At 42.3% G+C, this 18435-nt stretch overlaps 2 protein-coding genes across 5 annotated transcripts in view; both read right to left on the reverse strand.

The window, feature by feature from the left end:
* si:dkey-100n23.5 (cyclic AMP receptor 1) overlaps positions 1-11437 on the reverse strand; it is a 102111-nt gene extending 90674 nt beyond the window's left edge. For all 4 annotated transcript variants that reach the window (XR_016490581.1, XR_016490582.1, XM_036959564.2 and 1 more), the window contains exon 1: positions 11237-11437. Coding sequence is in view for 2 of the 4 variants with exons in the window: in XM_036959564.2 (XP_036815459.1) it covers positions 11237-11320 (84 nt within the window). In the remaining 2 variants the exon portion in view is untranslated. The remainder of the gene's footprint in view (positions 1-11236) is intronic.
* A 4442-nt stretch (positions 11438-15879) lies between these two features.
* On the reverse strand, positions 15880-17979 carry LOC110502029 (mid1-interacting protein 1-B). Its single transcript, XM_021579938.3, has one exon. It carries the CDS (start codon positions 17226-17228, stop codon positions 16752-16754), a length of 477 nt encoding a protein of 158 aa, XP_021435613.1. The 5' UTR covers positions 17229-17979; the 3' UTR covers positions 15880-16751.
* Between the last annotated feature and the right edge of the window lie 456 nt (positions 17980-18435).

Raw genomic sequence — 18435 nt, forward strand, 5'->3', positions numbered from 1 at the left:
TCACAGTGCAATCCGTTTTGTCACCAAAGCCCCATACACTACCCACCATTGCGACCTGTACGCTCTCGTTGGCTGGCCCTCGCTTCATACTCGTCGCCAAACCCACTGGCTCCATGTCATCTACAAGACCCTGCTAGGTAAAGTCCCCCCTTATCTCAGCTCGCTGGTCACCATAGCATCTCCCACCTGTAGCACACGCTCCAGCAGGTATATCTCTCTAGTCACCCCCAAAACCAATTCTTTCTTTGGCCGCCTCTCTTTCCAGTTCTCTGCTGCCAATGACTGGAACGAACTACAAAAATCTCTGAAACTGGAAACACTTATCTCCCTCACTAGCTTTAAGCACCAACTGTCAGAGCAGCTCACAGATTACTGCACCTGTACATAGCCCACATATAATTTAGCCCTATCAACTACCTCTTTCCCAACTGTATTTAATTTATTTATTTATTTTGCTCCTTTGCACCCCATTATTTTTATTTCTACTTTGCACATTCTTCCATTGCAAAACTACCATTCCAGTGTTTTACTTGCTATATTGTATTTACCTTGCCACCAAGGCCTTTTTTTGCCTTTACCTCCCTTCTCACCTCATTTGCTCACATTGTATATAGACTTGTTTATACTTTATTATTGACTGTATGTTTGTTTTACTCCATGTGTAACTCTGTGTTGTTGTATCTGTCGAACTGCTTTGCTTTATCTTGGCCAGGTCGCAATTGTAAATGAGAACTTGTTCTCAACTTGCCTACCTGGTTAAATAAAGGTAAAATAAATAAATAAATAAAATATATAGATAGTTTTTTTTAATTTAGCGTACCCTCGACTGCATACCTCAGTTTGGGAATACATGGTGTAGAGAATAATCTAAACCCCTGTGAAATATATTTTCCATAACCAAAAATATTGTATTTTCAGCTGGTGTACAAAACCAAAAGTAAAAGACAGACAAAAAAATAATGTTGGAAACACAAGTGGTTCTGAGCTTATGTCAATATTACACAGGCAAGCTAACAGTTACATAAATAAGGAATGAAGACAGGCTCTATCTAAGCTACTGTGTCCTGTTGTTTTGCTGGGCACCTCCTGACCAAAAAACAATGTTATTATGATTATTTTTCAATTACATGTATTGCTAAAATAAAGGTTTAAGGAAATACATGCATGCACCACATTACTACAAGACAAAACGACTCAGTAAGTATAAAAGCAAAGCTTGCTTTCATTTAAAAAAATAAAAAAGCATGAAAAGGTGTGCCTACACATAGTTTGAAGTACAATACCAACATAGCTATTGTAGGTCAACGCTGTGTGCTGGAAATTCTTGGTAGAGTGTTGGTGGAATAGGCATTGTGGTGCTCATGTGAATTTCCTTTCTTTTTAACAATAACTGAAATATTGCATTTACATAAGTATTCAGACAATTTACTCAGTACTTTGTTGAGCACCTTTGACAGTGATTACAGCCTCAAGTCTTCTTGGATATGACACTACAAGCTTGGCACACATGTATTTGGGGAGTTTCTCCCATTCTTTTCTGCAGATCCTCTCAAGCTCTGTCAGGTTGGATGGGGAGCGTCGCTGAACAGCTATTTTCAGGTCTCTCCAGAGATGTTTGATCGCGTTCAATTCTGGGCTCTAGCTGGGCCACTCAAGGACATTCAGAGACCTGCCCCAAAGCCACTCCTGCGTTTCATTGGCTGTGTGCTTAGGGTCATTCCCCTGTTGGAAGATCAACCTTCGCCCCAGTCTGAGGTCCTGATTGCTCTGGAGCAGGTTTTCCTCAAGGATCTCTCTGTACTGTTGCTCCTTTTATCTTTCCCTCGACCCTGACTAGTCTCACAGTCCCAGGATTCACAAGATTCTCTGGTCTGATGAAACCAAAGATTGAGATCTTTGGCCAGAATGCCAAATGCCACGTCTGGCGGAAACCTGGCACCATCCTTACGGTGAAGCATGGTGGTGGCAGCATCATGCTTGGGGATGTTTTTCAGCGGCATCCTTTAGGTGCCTTTTGGCAAACTCCAAGCGGGCTGTTATGTGCCTTTTACTGAGGAGTGGCTTCCATCTGGCCACTCTACCATAGAATCCTGAGTGATGGAGTGCTGTAAAGATGGCTGTCCTTCTGGGAGGTTCTCCCATCTCCACAGAGGAACTCTGGAGCTCTGTCTGAGTGACCATTGGGTTCTTGGTCACCCTCCCTGACCAAGACCCTTCTCGTCTGATTGCTCAGTTTGGCCAGGCGGCCAGCTCTAGGAAGAGTCTTGGTGGTACCAATCTTCTTCAATTTAAGAATGATGGAGGCCACTGTGTTCATGGGGAGCATCAATGCTGCATAAATGTTGGTTCCCTTTCCCAGATCTGTGCCTCGACACAATCCGGTCTCGGAGCTCTACGGACAATTCTCTGACATGCACTGTCAACTGTGAGACCTTATATAGACAGGTGTGTGTCTTTCCAAATCATGTCCAATCAATTGAATTTACCACAGGTGGACTCCAATCAAATTGTAGAAACATCTCAAGTATGATCAATGGAAACAGGATGCACCTGAACTCAATTTGAGACTCATAGCAACGGGTCTGAATAATTATGTAAATAAGGTCTGTTTTTTATTTTTAACACATTTGCAAAAATGTATTTAAAAAACTGTTTTTGCTTTGTGATATTGGGGTAGTGTGTGTAGATGGATTAAATATACAATTTCATACATTTTTAAAAGTCTGCAATGTAACAAAATGTGGAAAAGTGTAAGGGGTCCAAATGCACTGTATATCCATAAAAATGATGCCAGCTGATTCATGATTTGGACTGGCTGAGAATAGCTGCCTGCCTGTCTGTCTGTCTCGTCCCGATACGACACATTCATTACTATGGGACAGCTGGAGGTCCAATATGAGCTCCTAAAATCACACAAAAAAACTGGATGTTCTTAGTCCACAACAACGCTTAAACCACATCAGGAGACCACTTTGAGGTCTGGGAATAATCTAAGAAATGTCTATTTTTGGGAGTAGTTATTCTTTACAGTAATTCAAGTGTGCACCAGCCAGAGACCACTGGTTAACAATATTTCTGTAGCGCTCATGTGACTGCAGAGTTTGCAAAACAAATGGCTACTGAATTGACGCAAACAATCATGAGGCATAGGCTACTTTGAGGTTAACATTTAACTGAGAAGGTTTTTGGGAAAGCCTTTCCATCTCTACCAGAAGGTTAGGATTAGAAGCATTGCTAAGGGCTAAAGTGTAGACATATGCACACAAACAACAGAGAGATAAGGATCAACCTAGAGGAAACCTGTTTTACATTAGGATGCATGTACCTGTCACTCTGTGGGAGCCCTTTTTTTCAACAGCATGCATGGTTTTACAACCTAGGGCCTTTGTAGGACTATGTACTTTGGCTTTCATCCAAACTACAAACATGAGAGAGAGACAGACAGACACATGCACACAAACAGAGAAGGGGACAGAGACCGAGAGCGGGAAAGAGAGAGAGAGACAGATACAAAGAGAGAGTTGAGAATGTGAAGCATGCATAACAGCACCCTCGAGTGTCTTGAGGGGCCCTCCATTCGGGGCTGAGAGAATCATAGAACAAACACGACAAAGACACACACACACACACGTCTGCACTGCAGTCGGCAGAACAGGGCTGCTGTGAGTGACCTTCCACAGTGACATTCTTGCCCATGGGAGAGATAGGCACAGGGAGCTCTCAACCTGATTAATAATAAAGACCAGGGCCTGGTTTCCCAAAAGTTCACCGTTATATCCCAGAGCTGTCTCCAAAAACAATCGTTACTACGGTTGCACTTAAAGACCCTTGTTATTTACCTCAGACCAATCGTAGAACAGCTAAGTTAGATGCTTTTTGCGTTACTTTATATACAGATCTCCACTAAACAAAGAATCAAGAAGTTGATCTGTCTCCCTGTGACCGCCGAGAACTCCAGAGCAAAGTTGACTTCAAATACAAAGTAACCAATGCCTTTGCAATTGTTACAAACCCAGGATAAAAATATGCTTCAAATGAAAATTGAGATGACTGCATTAAAAGAAAAATACAGTATAGGCTACATCCCTTTATACATGCATACTACATTACCTAAAGTATCTGGACAATTGCTCGTCGAACATCTCATTCCAAAATGATGGGCATTTATATGGAGCTGGTCCCCCCTTTGCTGCTGTAACAGCCTCCACTCTTCTGGGAAGGCTTTCCACTAGATGTTGGAACATTGCTACAGGGATTTGCTTCCATTCAGCCACAAGAGCATTAGTGAGGTCGAGCACTGATGTTAGGCGATTAGACCTGGCTCGCAGTCCACATTCCAATTCATCCCAAAGGTGTTCGACGGGGTTGAGGTCAGGGCTGTGTGCAGGCCAGTCAAGTTCTTCCACACCGATCTTGACAAACAATGTCTGTATGGACCTCGTTTTGTGCACAGTCATTGTCATGCTGAAACAGGGTCTTCCACAAACTGTTGTCACAATGTTAGAAGCACAGAATCGTCTAGAATGTCATTGTGTGCTGTAGCGTTAACATTTCCCTTCAATTGGAACTAAGGAGCCTGAACCATGAAAAACTACCCCAGACCATTATTCCTCCTCCAACAAACTCTACAGTTGGCACTACGCATTGAGGACGGTAGCGTTCTCCTGGTATCCGCCAAACCCAGTTTTGTCAGTCGGACTGACAGATGGTGAAGCGTGATTCATCACTTCCACTGCCCCAGAGTCCAATGGCAGCGAGCTTTACACCATTCTAGTCAATGCTTAGCATTGTGCATGGGGATCTTAGGCTTGTGTGCGACTGCCCGGCCCCGGAAACCCATTTCATTTAACTCCCGACTAACAGTTCATGTACTAACGTTGCTTCCAGAGGCAGTTTGGAACTTGGCGGGGGGGTGTTGCAACCGAAGACAGACGATTTTTACACAATACGCCCTTCAAGCCCTCGTGGTCCCGTTCGGTGAACTTGTGTGGCCTACCACTTTGCGGCAGAGCTGTTGTTCCTCCTAGACGTTTCCACTTCACAATAACAGCACTTACAGTTGACTGGGGCAACTCTAGAAGGGCAGAAATTTGACAAACTTATTTGTTGGAAAGGTGGCATCCTAGGACTGTGCCACATTGAAAGTTACTGAGCTCTTCAGTAAGGCCATTCTACTGTCAATGTTTGTCTATGGAGATTGCATGGCTTGGTGCTCGATTTTATACACCTGTCAGCAACGGTGTGGCTGAAATAGCCGAATCCACTAATTTGAAGGGGTGTCCACATACTATTGTATATATAGTATTTCAATCACATTGGAATAAATTTCATGATAATTAAATGTAGTTATATTTTAGTAATTGTCGGCTACTGTCTGAAAATGTTGCCTCAATATATTTCATGATGTGTAACAAGTGCACAATGATGTGCCAAATCTTGATTGAGTGCATTTTTATAGGTTAATTATAGGGCAATGCTTATAACTATTAGAATAAGCTGCCTCAATATTTGCAGCCATATGAGATATCTCTCTAGAAGCTGTTCCATCGTCAGTATTGTGGAATAATTTGAATGTTAAGGTAAGATTTTATTGGAGTAAGCTGATCTGAGAGCAGCGTTGCTTTTCTTTCGATCCTATCAGTATCGACACGTTGTGACGCACTTAGCAAATGTTCTCCCATGCTTAGTGTTTTGTGAAAGGCATGTTACATATTCGGCAGTTCTAGAAACGATGCATCATTAAAACACTCGTAAGCCTACATTTCATCGCTATGAGGAAACTGGGACGCTAAATTTCAATCACACCCACCACTACAATGTTTACACTGTGTCTTTGTTTACAAACTAGGAACCACGCACACACACTTCTTATCCAAGCAAGTTTGACCATGGGATAAAGGCCTACTGTAAAAACTAACACGGGATCAATTAATTTGCGCACCTAATGGCCATATTTACATAATACAGTGCCTTGCAAAAGTATTCATCCCCCTTGACATTTTTCCTATTTTGTTGCATTACAACCCGTAATTTAAATGGATATTTCTTTGGATTTCAAGTAATGGACATACACAAAATAGTCAAAATTGGTGAAATGAAATGAAAAAACTTGCTTCAGGAAAAAAAAAAAAATGGGAAAAGTGGTGCGTGCATATGTATTCACCTCCTTTGCTATGATTCCCCTAAATGAGCCCCTAAACAACCAATTACCTACAGAAGTCACATAATTAAATAAAGTCCACCTGTGTGCAATCTAAGTGTCACATGATCTCAGTATACAATTGACGTCTGAAGATTACATACACCTTAGCCAAATACATTTAAACTCAGTTTTTCCTAGTACAAATTCCCTGTTTTAGGTCAGTTAGGATCACCACTTAATTTTAAGAATGTGAAATGTCAGAATAATAGTAGAGAGAATGATTTATTGAAGCTCTTATTTCTTTCATCACATTCCCAGTGGGTCAGAAGTTTACATACACTCAATTAGTATTTGGTAGCATTGCCTTTCAATTGTTTGACTTGGGTCAACCGTTTCAGTAGCCTTCCACAAGCTTTCCACAATAGGTTGGGTGAATTTTGGCCTATTCCTCCTGACAGAGCTGCTGTAACTGAGGCAGGTTTGCAGGCTTGTGTCCCTGCTCGCACACGCTTTTTCAGTATTGCCCACAAATTTTCTATGGGATTGAGGTCAGGACTTTGTGATTGCCACTCCAATACCTTGACTTTTGTCCTTAAGCCATTTTGCCACAACTTTGGAAGTATGCTTGGGGTCATTGTCCATTTGGAAGACCCATTTGCGACCAAGCTTTAACTTCCTGACTGATGTCGTGAGATGTTGCTTCAATATATCCACATATTTTCCCATCCTCATGATGCCATCTATTTTGTGAAGTGCACCAGTCCCTCCTGCAGCAAAGCAACCCCACAACGATGCTACCACCCCCGTGCTTCACGGTTGGGATGGTGTTCTTCGGCTTGCATCTTAGCATCCCCCTTTTTCCTACAAACATAATGATGGTCATTATGGCCAAACAGTTATATTTCTGTTTCATCAGGCCAGTGGACATTTTTCCAAGAAGTACAATCTTTGTCCCCATGTGCAGTTGCAAACCATAGTCTGGCTTTTTATGGCGGTTTTGGAGCAGTGGCTTCTTCCTTGCTGAGCGGCCTATCAGGTTATGTCGACATAGGACTCGTTTTACTGTGGATATAGATACTTTTGTACCCGTTTCCTCCAGCATCTTCACAGGGTCCTTTGCTGTTGTTCTGGGATTAATTTGCACTTTTCGCACCAAAGTACATTCATCTCTAGGAGACAGAACGCGTCTCCTTCCTGAGTGGTATGACGGCTGTGTGGTCCCATAGTGTTTATACTTGCGTACTATTGTGTGTACAGATGAACGTGGTACCTTCAGGCATTTGGAAATTGCTCCAAAGGGTGAACCAGACTTGTGGAGGTCTACAATTGTTTTTCTGAGGTCTTGGCTGATTTCTTTAGACTTTACCATGATGTCAAGCAAAGAGGCACTGAGTTTGAAGGTGGGCCTTGAAATAGATCCACAGGTACACCCCCAATTGACTCAAATTATGTCAATTAGCCTATCAGAAGCTTCTAAAGCCATGATATCATTTTCTGGAATTTTCCAAGCTGTTTATAAAGGCAAAGTCAACTTAGTGTATGTAAACTTCTGACCCACTGGAATTGTGATACAGTGAATTATAAGTGAAATAATATGTCTGTAAACAATTGTTGGAAAAATGACTTGTGTCATGCACAAAGTAGATGTTCTAACCAACTTGCCAAAACTATAGTTTGTTAACAAGAAATGTGTGGAGTGGTTGATAAATTTGTTTTAATGACTCCAACCTAAGTGTATGTGAACTTCCGACTTCAACTGTATATATACACACACCTGTTCTGAAAGGCCCCAGAGTCTGCAACACCACAAAGCAAGGGGCACCACCAAGCAAGCGACACCATGAAGACCAAAGAGCTCGCCAAACAGGTCAGGGACAAAGTTGTAGAGAAGTACAGATCAGGGTTGGGTTATCAAAAATATTGGAAACTTTGAACTTCCCACGGAGCACCACTAAATCCATTATTCAAAAATGGAAAGAATATGGCACCACAACAAACCTGCCAAGAGAGGGCCGCAAACCAAAACTCATAGACCAGGCAAGGAGGGCATTAATTAGAGGCAACAAAGAGACCAAAGATAACCCTGAAGGAGCTGCAAAGCTCCACAGCGGTGATTGGAGTATCTGTCCATAGGACCACTTTAAGCAGCATACTCCACAGAGCTGGGCTTTATGGAAGAGTGGCCAGAAAAAAGCCATTGCTTAAAGAAAAAAATAAGCAAACATGTTTGGTGTTCACCAAAAGGCATGTGGGAGACTCCCCAAACATAAGTAAGAAAGTACTCTGGTCAGATGAGACTAAAATTGAGCTTTTTGGCCATCAAGGAAAACGTTATGTCTGGCGCAAACCCAACACTTCGCATCACCCCGAGAACAACATCCCCACAGTGAAGCATGGTGGTGGCAGGATCATGCTGTGGGATTGTCTTTCATCGGTAGGGACTGAGAAACTGGTCTGAATTGAAGGAATGATGGATGGCGCTAAATACAGGGAAATTCTTGAGGGAAACCTGTTTCAGTCTTCCAGAGATTTGAGACTGGGACAGAGGTTCACCTCCCAGCAGGACAATGACCCTAAGCATACTGCTAAAGCAACAGTTGAGTAGTTCAAGGGGAAACATTTAAATGTCTTGGAATGGCCTAGTCAAAGCCCAGACCTCAATCCAATTGAAAATCTGTGGTATGACTTAAAGATTACTGTACACCAGCAGAACCCATCCCACTTGAAGGAGCTGGAGCAGTTTTGCCTTGAAGAATGGGCAAAAATCCCAGAGGCTAGACATACCCCAAGAGACTTGCAGCTGTAATTGTTGCAAAAGGTGGCTCTACAAAGTATTGACTTGGGGGGGGGGGGGGGGGTGAATAGTTATACACGCTCAATTATTTATTTTTTTTGTCATATTTCTTGTGTTTTACAAGAAAAAATATTTTGCATCGAATGATACAAACCCCCCAAGAATCCATTTTAATTCCAGGTTGTAAGGCAACAAAATAGGAAAAATGCCAAGGGGGTGAATACTTTCACAAGCCACTGTATGTTTGCATCTGTGCAAAATGTGTACCAGGGTTGGGGTTGATTCTATTTTGATTCAGTAAATTCAGGAAGTGATTTGAAATTCAAATTCAATAATTGAAAAATCAAATGCCCTATATATATGGGTTAGTCGATTAGGCCTACTTCTCATCTGACAAAAGAGCTGTTCATTCTATGACAGATTTAGGTCTTGGCCTATTTGGTAACTGGGCATCTTTAACAAGGTTGGCTGATTAGGAAGACAGCTTCCGGTGTCAGATGAGAGCGATTGCATGTCTGCCAAACAGTGGTTTATTTGGGCTCTTGGCTGGACAACATTACTGCAGCATTCCTGTGTAAAGTAGGCCACTGCACCGTCGGTCTGTCTACACCTGATGACAACTTGGGAGCCGAGCGGTTCATATGAGATACCGTTTAGATAAAGACAGTAAGAAGATGGACACACAGACAGACCATAGATACACACGCACAAATCATAAAACATTGGATCAGATTGCAAAGCCATTACTCTATTGTTCATGTGTAAATTAGGTGATTGCTTTTTCTGTCTATATACACCCGACGTCAACTTTGAGCCAGGTATTTTGTGTGAGATGCTGTTTCAATAGCCTACATGCAAAGACAGACATTAAGACACACATACAATTTTGGATCTAATTGCAATGCTTTCCAGCACTGCCCATACACACTTGCAATTGCCCTGAGAATAGTGTGCCCAGTGTGTGTATAGCATCAGTGCTCTGATACTGAGGAAGGTGACCACTGCTGATGTCATTCTGTACCATCAGAATACCATTATAAGAGAGACAGTGAGCACTACATGCGCACACAACAATGAAATTATTGTGGATTGATATAATAGTTGGTTTAAAAAGTTCACATGGTTTGCAAGAAGGATTTCCCTAATAATCCTGTTTACATGGACACATCTGAAATCAAGCTACTGATGGGACTTTGATACACTTGAAAACGAATTATAAAATGTATACTTCACTCGCGGGTAAAAGGCGTTGCATGGTCAATCTGTCATCTGCATTGGCCGTGCAGCGTTTACGGTCATGTGGGCTCTACAGAAGTCAGGGTATTCCTACTTCTTGCGCTTTATAGAGCAGTGCAGAACTGTTGTGAAGGAAGTTGTCAAGGAAGTGAGTTTGTGTTTATACAGAAACTTATGCCAACCAGTCATGTCAATGTGGAGCTTTACGGAGCCCTCCTTATTGTTACAAAATTTGAGCAGTTACGGAGGTCATTTTGGCCCCTGCATGACTCCAGAGGCTCTGCAATTGCGTCACACCATCCTTATGGCGTCTCCGACATTTTCGGACCAAGCATAAAATGGCTTTAAGAGGGAAGTTTGCGCTAACGTTACCCGGTGCTGGCACATGCGCAGATCAAATACACCACTGGAACGCCGAATAAAATAATTCAAAAGATTGCTCAGAAAACCAGGTGTTTAATTCGGCGTATACTTACTTCGATTATGACCTTATGCCGATTAAGATAAGCATGACTAATGTCATAATCAGTTTAATATCAAATTATTAGTGTGCATGTAAATGTACTTAGTAAGATACCAAACAAACACACACACTCACACAGCATAGGGACGCCGAAACCAGTGAACACCAGCTATCACATATAAGTGAGCTATAATAATGTTATGATAAGGAATTATGGTTGCCCAACATTTTCAGCTGTCAAAAGAAAAAACAAAGCTTGCTGCTCACTTGTCATAACTCAGTCAGTCAAAGGAACTGACAACACCAATGCCATACTTGGCCAGCATACACAAGTTGTCAGCCAGCATGATATTAGCTAACCAACCAACTACCTACAGTATGGCACCCATTTTAATACCGGTCGGTCACTAACTAGCCGACATTCCAGAGAAGTAACAAATTAATTGCTTAAAGCTGCCAGCACTAGTCACGTGTATTATTGGTAAACACAGACGGTTAGAATAAACGATGGATCTGTCAACAAAAATGCAACAGTTAACCACTTATCTAGCTCGCTAGCATGCTATCTGTTGTTAGCTAGGTACTGTTCGAAGCTACTTACACATCGATAGTCGTCAGAATCTGTATTAAAGAAAATACAGCGTCTACTGTCGTTATTTAATGGAATTATATTGTTACTATCCATTTCTTTTTACAATTTGCTAGCAATGTTTTGATGTTTGGACGTCACTACACATCATGTGAAATTTGATGACATCAACTTCCTAGCTAGCTACAGTGCACGGCTAAGGACAAACAGAATGGACGCTATGTCGTTCGAACATTTTGTTTGTTCATGCCGCCACCTACTGTGCGGTAGTGTGTGGTCGACACGTCACAATTGGACATTTCTGTGATACAAAAATAAAAGGAAGGGAGAAAAGGAAACAATTGTACCACTACCCCTATACCTATATACCACTATTTTATAAAAACTTAAATTCACCACCCCATTCCACTACCTTGACCCTAACTGATTAACCAACAGTGCAGTTCAAGAAGAGTTAAGAAAATATTGACCAAATACACTAAAGTAAAAAATAATAAAAAGTAACACAATAAAATAACAATAACGAGGCTATATACAGGGGGCACCAGTACCGAGTCAGTGTGCAGAGGTACAGGTTATTTGAGGTAATTTGTACATGTAGGTAGGGGTGAAGTGGCTATGCATAGATAATAGCAGCAGTGTACAAAACAAATGGAGGGGGATCAATGTAAATAGTCTGGTGGCCATTTTATTAATTGTTCAGCAGTCTTATGGCTTGGGGATAGAAACTGTTAAGGAGCCTTTTGGTCCTAGACTTAGCACTCCGGTACCGCTCGCTGTGCGATAGCAGAGAAAACAGTCTATGACTTGGGTGACTGGAGTCTCTGGCAATTTTATGGGCTTTCCTCTGACACCACCTATTATATAGGTCCTGGATGGCAGGATGCTTGGTCCCAGTTATGTACAGGGCCGTACGCACTACTCTCTCAGATCCCGAGCAGTTGCCATTCCAGGTAATGAATCAACCAGTCAGGTTGATGCTCTCGATGGTGCAGCTGTAGAACTTTTTGAGGATCTGGGGACCCATGCCAAATCTTTTCAGTCTCCTGAGGGGGAAAAGGTTTTGTCGTGCCCTCTTCATGACTGTCTTGGTGTGTTTGGACCATGATAGTTCGTTGGTGATGTGGACACCAAGGAGCTTGAAACTCTCAACCCGCTCCACTACAGACCCGTCAATGTTAATGGGGGTGTGTTCGGCCTGCCTTTTCCTGTAGTCCACGACCAGCTGCTTTGTCTTGCTCATGTTGAGGGAGAGGTTGTTATCCTGGCACCACACTGCCAGTTCTAAAGTCCTCCTCCCCATAGGCTGTCTCATCGTCGTCGGTGATCAGGCCTACCACTGTTGTGTCACAAGCAAACTTAATGGCAACCATGGCAATGAATGCTAAGAACTTAAATACAGTTAATTTTATCTTTGAAACATTTAATTGAAATACTGTAGAATTCCATTCATTCCTATGGATGACTACTCCTACGGAGGAGAGCCAATATGACTAACAGGTAGCTTCAAAGCCTCTCAATGACCAATACATAGCATCAGAAATCCAGGGTTTTTACACTGTACTTTATTGGTATTGACCCTCAAGATGAGGTTTTCTCTTCTTATGCAGACTGTAGCTAACCCTTTCACATTAAATTATACTTGTCAGGAAGATGTATGTCTATCTTTGTGTATGTGCAAGAGGTAAAGGCTGGTGGCCAGCCAGGCATATGGCAATGTTGTACATATTGAGGTTGTAAATCTTGAACCAACTTATCGGGTTTTTGAATGCAAACTTCCTCCACACTTTCTCATTTTAAAATACAGTAAAACCGTATACTTTACTTAAATGTATCGTGCTATTCTACTTCAGGCTAACCTCACATTAACCTAACTGGTTATTACCAACCTTGCAATGATTTCCTTCAAAGTAATTCCTTCCTTGTCCCTTGAAATGCATAACACCCTTCAAAGTGTAGGCCATGCATTTTTAGGACCTGCCAGTGCTATAGCAACTGCTACATTTGACAGAAGAGGTGAGATAGCTGCTAGCCAATAATAACAAGTTGTTGTCATTATCACTGAAGATGTTTTCAAAGTGAAATACATACATTTTATTATCAAACACAAACAGAGCCATTTAGCTATACCTTTGGCCTGAAAAGGGATAGGTGACAGAGAAGTGACCAAATGATGAGGAATCCAGAGGAAAGCAAAACCCACATGTTGCAACACTAATTAGATAGATAGTAGGAGGACGAATACTGTGGGGGGTGTGACTGCTGTAAAGGCACAGCATGTCTTCAGGTATTTGCCAATGGGTAAGAGGTGTTGCTCTCGGTATCTAGACTTAAACTGGTTCTGTTCTGTTCATTGCTATTGTGCTTCACCACAATGGAATCTGCTGTAGGGGTGGGACTCGGAAACAGAGTTGGTGCTGACCTCATGCCAAAGACATTTTCTGAAACCTGTAATGAAGATTCAGTCATTCGATATGCAGCAGTCCTGTGTGTTTTTGTGTTTTTGTATGTGAGTATGTACTGTATGTACTGTATGTAAGTACAAGGTAATATTGTCAGTTTATGATTGATTTAGTTTTGTTTTTCATGTAATAAGGTCTGTGTTTGTCTGTAATAGGTGTCCCTTTGTATGTGTTTTTTTTGTATGTGTGTGTGTGTGTGTGTGTGTGTGTATGTGTGTGTGTGTGTGTGTGGGGGGGGGGGGGGGGGGGGGGGGGGGAATGTGGGAAATGTGTGAAATGTGTGTAGAGAGGCTCATTGTTGCCACTAAGACCCAGCTGCACCCATCCCCAATGGTGGCTTCAGAGCTTCAGAGACTGTCACACCCTGGGAAAGATGAGGCAACACTGACATGCCTCTGTCTCAGTTTCCTAGAGATGAGGTTACAATGGGACAACACAGAAGAAACAAACACACTACACAGACACCACGCACACACACCTACATTCCTCCTTGCCTCTCACTCAGTGACGCCTGCTCCCTAACACATTTGTAGCACATAATATTGAATATCCTATGACTGTAATGCTGCGTTATAACGTGAAGTGTATTTGCAATTTGCAATAAAAGCATGTTAGGTGCGGGACAATAAACGTAATGATCAAATTGATCAGTACGCTCGGAAAGTATTCAGACCCCTTGACTTTTTCCACATTTTGCTACATTACAGCATTATTCTAAAATTGATTAAATTACATTTATTCCTCATCAATCTACACACAATACCGCATAATGTGTAAGCGAAAACAGGTTTGTAGAAATTTTGGGTAAATTCAATTGTTTGGACATTATTTAGAAATGCACACACCTGTCTATATAACGTCCCACAGTTGACAGTGCATGTCAAAACAAAAACCAAGCCATGAGATCGAAGGAATTGTCTGTAGAGCTCAGAGACAGGATTGTGTCGAGGCACAGATCTGGGGAAGGGTACCAAAACATGTATTGAAGGTCCCCAAGAACACAGTGGCCTCCATCATTCTTAAATGGAAGAAGTTTGGAACCACCAAGACTCTTCCTAGAGCTGGCCGCCCGGCCAAATTGAGCAATCGGGGGAGAAGGGCCTTGGTCAGGGAGGTGACCAAGAACCCGATGGTCACTCTAACAGAACTCTAGAGTTCCTCTGTGGAGATTGGAGAAACTTCCAAAAGGACAACCATCTCTGCAGCACTCCACCAATCAGGCCTTTTCTGTAGAGTGTCCAGATGGAAGCCACTCCTCAGTAATAGGCACATGACAGCCAGCACCTAAAGACTCTCAGATCATGAGAAACATTATTCTCTGGTCTGATGAAACCAATATTTAACTCTTTGGCCTGTATCCCAAGCGTCATGTCTGGAGGAAACCTGGCACCATCCCTGCGGTGAAGCATGGTGGTGTGAGCATCATGCTGTGGAGATGTTTTTCAGCGGCAGGGATTGGGAGACTAGTCAGGATTAAGGATTGAGGGAAGGAGCCCGGACTTGAACCCAGTCAAACATCTCTGGAGAGACCTGAAAATAGCTGTGCAGCGACGCTTCCCCTCCAACCTGACAGAGCTTAAGAGGATCTGCAGAAAAGAATGGGAGAAACTCCCCAAATACATTTGTGCCAAGCTTGTAGCGTCAGACCCAATAAGAATTTAGGCTCTAATCGCTGCCAAAGGTGCTTCAACAAAGTACTGAGTAAAGGGTCTGAATACAAATGTAAATGTGATATTTCAGTTGTTTTTTTCTTTGTCATTATGGGGTATTGTGTGTAGATTGATGAGGGGAAAAAACTATTGAATCCATTTTAGAGTAAGGCTGTAACATTACAAAAGGTGGAAAGGGTCAAGGGGTCTGAATACTTTCCGAATGCACTGTAGAGACATACACTGGACCGTTTCTTTTATACTGGTTTTATATTAGAAAAACGTATTAGAAAGTCTTGTGTTTGTGAGCCTGAAGTGTTTCCCTGTCATTACTGTTCCCAGTTAATCCAGGACATTTACCAGCTGCAGGTTGTGACAGATCTTCTTATGGAAAATTGAATAGCATATCCAAACAAATGATATCCACCCTGGTTGAAATGTATTGGGGTCAGTTGGAGGATGATAGCTGTTGCAATTCTAATCCTGATCCACAACACTCTAGGTGAAGTGTTGCTATAGGCAAAGAACTTGCATAACAAATTAATTTCCTTTATAAAAAAGTTTAATTCTCAGTACAAATACAGAATCTTCAATACAAAAACATAATATAGTACATACAAAAACAATGGCTTATGGAGTTTCACCTCTCCATAAATACCATGGCAACAGCAACATATTAACATGACCTCTTGGAATCCTTCATTATTCTCTATGCAGAAGAACCATCGGTTGATTTCAGTTCATTGGTCATATAGGGCAGCAATGGGATCATAGGCAAGAATCTCTCAAGCCTCCTCCATTTAGCTAAGCACATAATAAAGAAACATAACAATAAGGAAAAATATACAAGACCTGTACAGACTATTTGACACACTGGCAATATTAGACATGCTAAATCCTATGAGCATTTCCCCTTACTGGGAAGTTAAAAAATATAGCCAAATGTCTCTGAGGTCATGCACTTCTTCAACCTTGAAATATACAGCTCTCAAACATACAGTGCGAGGTAACAAGTTAAATACATCAATATTAAATAAATGTATACATATGTATTATCTGTGTCACTTGAGCTGAAGGCATGGGGCGCCATTGAACACCGTGCATAAAACATAGACATGGTGGTAAAAAAATCAGAGTGCAAACAGGTGTTGTGGAACCCGGATATACCACATAGCAGGTCAACCACAACATTACTATGGATCGACACAATATACCACAAAGGTCAAATAATACCACATATAGAGAGCAGAAATGTTTATTTCTGTCTCTCTTATTTTCTTTCTATCTCCATCCATTCAAAGGAATTTCATCAGTTATAGACTATTCAGTTCAGTTCACCTCATTCCCGCTAAATAATACACAATCGATCACCAGGGAATGAGAATCGATCATCCGGGATCATCGTTGCGCTGCATTTTAGTAGCATCCAATGCCGATCTCCTGCTTGTAGCGGTTGGTCAGGGTGTTGGCCTGTTGCGTCAGCTTGGACAGCACCCCGTGGAGCCCCGTCATGTGGAACTGGAACTGCTTCTGCAGGTTATCCTCGTCTTCCTCGGACGACACCTCAGAATCTTCCTCCGCTGAATCCATCCGCGAGATGGAAGCACGGCTCTCCTTTCGCTTCTTGGCTTCCTCGGCGCGCATCACTCCCCACTCGATGTCGCAACGGATAGACTTGAGCAGCTGGTAGTAGCTGTACATGTCCCCGTCCTCGATGTCGCTGTTTCCCGAGCTTTTCAGGGCGGCCATCTCCCTCTCCTCTTCAAGGGGGACGTCCCGCAGCAGGCTGGGCACCATTACCGTCTGGTCCATGTTGTTGACGGCACCGATGAAGCGGTTCATGGAGTTGAACAGGGAGTTCTTCTGCAGGTGGGATTCTGAGATCTGCATCATCTTGGCGACTGTTGTTGATTCTTGAACTTATTTTATAAATTAAATGTATATCTGTCAACCAGAGCTGGATAGTTCGTTTCTTCTACTTTCTAATCGGCTTTGGAAAGCGGCTTGTCCTTTTGTATTAAATTATTAAACAGAGCTATGAAGAGAGTTTGGCAGTTGTTCTCGTTTCTTCTTTTGCCTATTCCTTCTTCTTTTCGTTTCTGTTCTGACTCTTACTGGTCCCCGGTCGGATCTTTATAGAGCAGGTGGATTCGTGTCCAAGGGCGTGCCCAGAACCTGTTTGTCAGGATTATTCTACCTCTACAGTAATCGGACTCCAATGAGCTAGTACACAGACAGAAAAAAACATGTTGGCATAGTTTGCATGAAGGGGATTGGCCTCCCAGTAGCGATATGCCTACTATCCGGCCCTTGCACAGTGCCCAGTAAGAAAGCAATGAATGCATCTTCTGCAAACCAAATGATAGGAGGCTCTATGTCCGCGCAATTGTCAGCCTGTGTTGCGCATCAGCCACTCAAACACAGCACAATGGTTTATAAGTGAGCTTTCTCAAAACATTCACACACCAAGCACACAAAAAAATAATTATAGTTTACATTGCAATCGATTTCAAACTTCATTCACATTGGCCTATATTTTGCTCTCATGTATTCCAATGCAAACATGACTGACGCTACATCAAACCCAGCAACCTCACCGGATAAACCATTCAGGGCGAGGTCTGACCTAGCAGAACGCCAGGTTATGAATATTCATGAGAAAGCCATCAGCCCACAACCGTGCCTCCAATTGAAACCAATAATATGTTCGGCTGTCTGTCTCGGAGCCGGGACTAGCTCTCTATTGACCAATCGGTGGGTGAAGGAGGGAAGCGAAGCACTGGATCCCTGCCAATGGGGAAAGCAGAGGATTAACCCTATACATTCCACCCTTTTCTTGTTGGAGACGAGTCGGCAAGGTCTGTAATGTTAGGACATAGGCCAACACTAATAGGTTGTCAGAGTAAAGTTATTCATTCATCTCCTGGATCAGCGATTTTTCCAAACTAGGCTGAACTAAATTTGAAATGTAACCTTTATTTAACTAGGCAAGTCGGTTAAGAACACATTCTTATTTACAATGAGCCTACTGAGAAGCAGTGCCATAGAAAAAATAAAGTTATTCTATTATATTATATTCAGGGCAATGTTATCATCCCAT

The sequence above is a fragment of the Oncorhynchus mykiss genome, chromosome 22 (genome assembly GCF_057628025.1).
Source record: "Oncorhynchus mykiss isolate SJ-2025 chromosome 22, ASM5762802v1, whole genome shotgun sequence".
Lineage (NCBI taxonomy): Eukaryota > Metazoa > Chordata > Actinopteri > Salmoniformes > Salmonidae > Oncorhynchus > Oncorhynchus mykiss.

Bases quoted from the DNA above. Each gene is read 5' to 3' on its own strand.
- LOC110502029 (XM_021579938.3), bottom strand. From the start codon at position 17,228: ATGATGCAGATCTCAGAATCCCACCTGCAGAAGAACTCCCTGTTCAAC.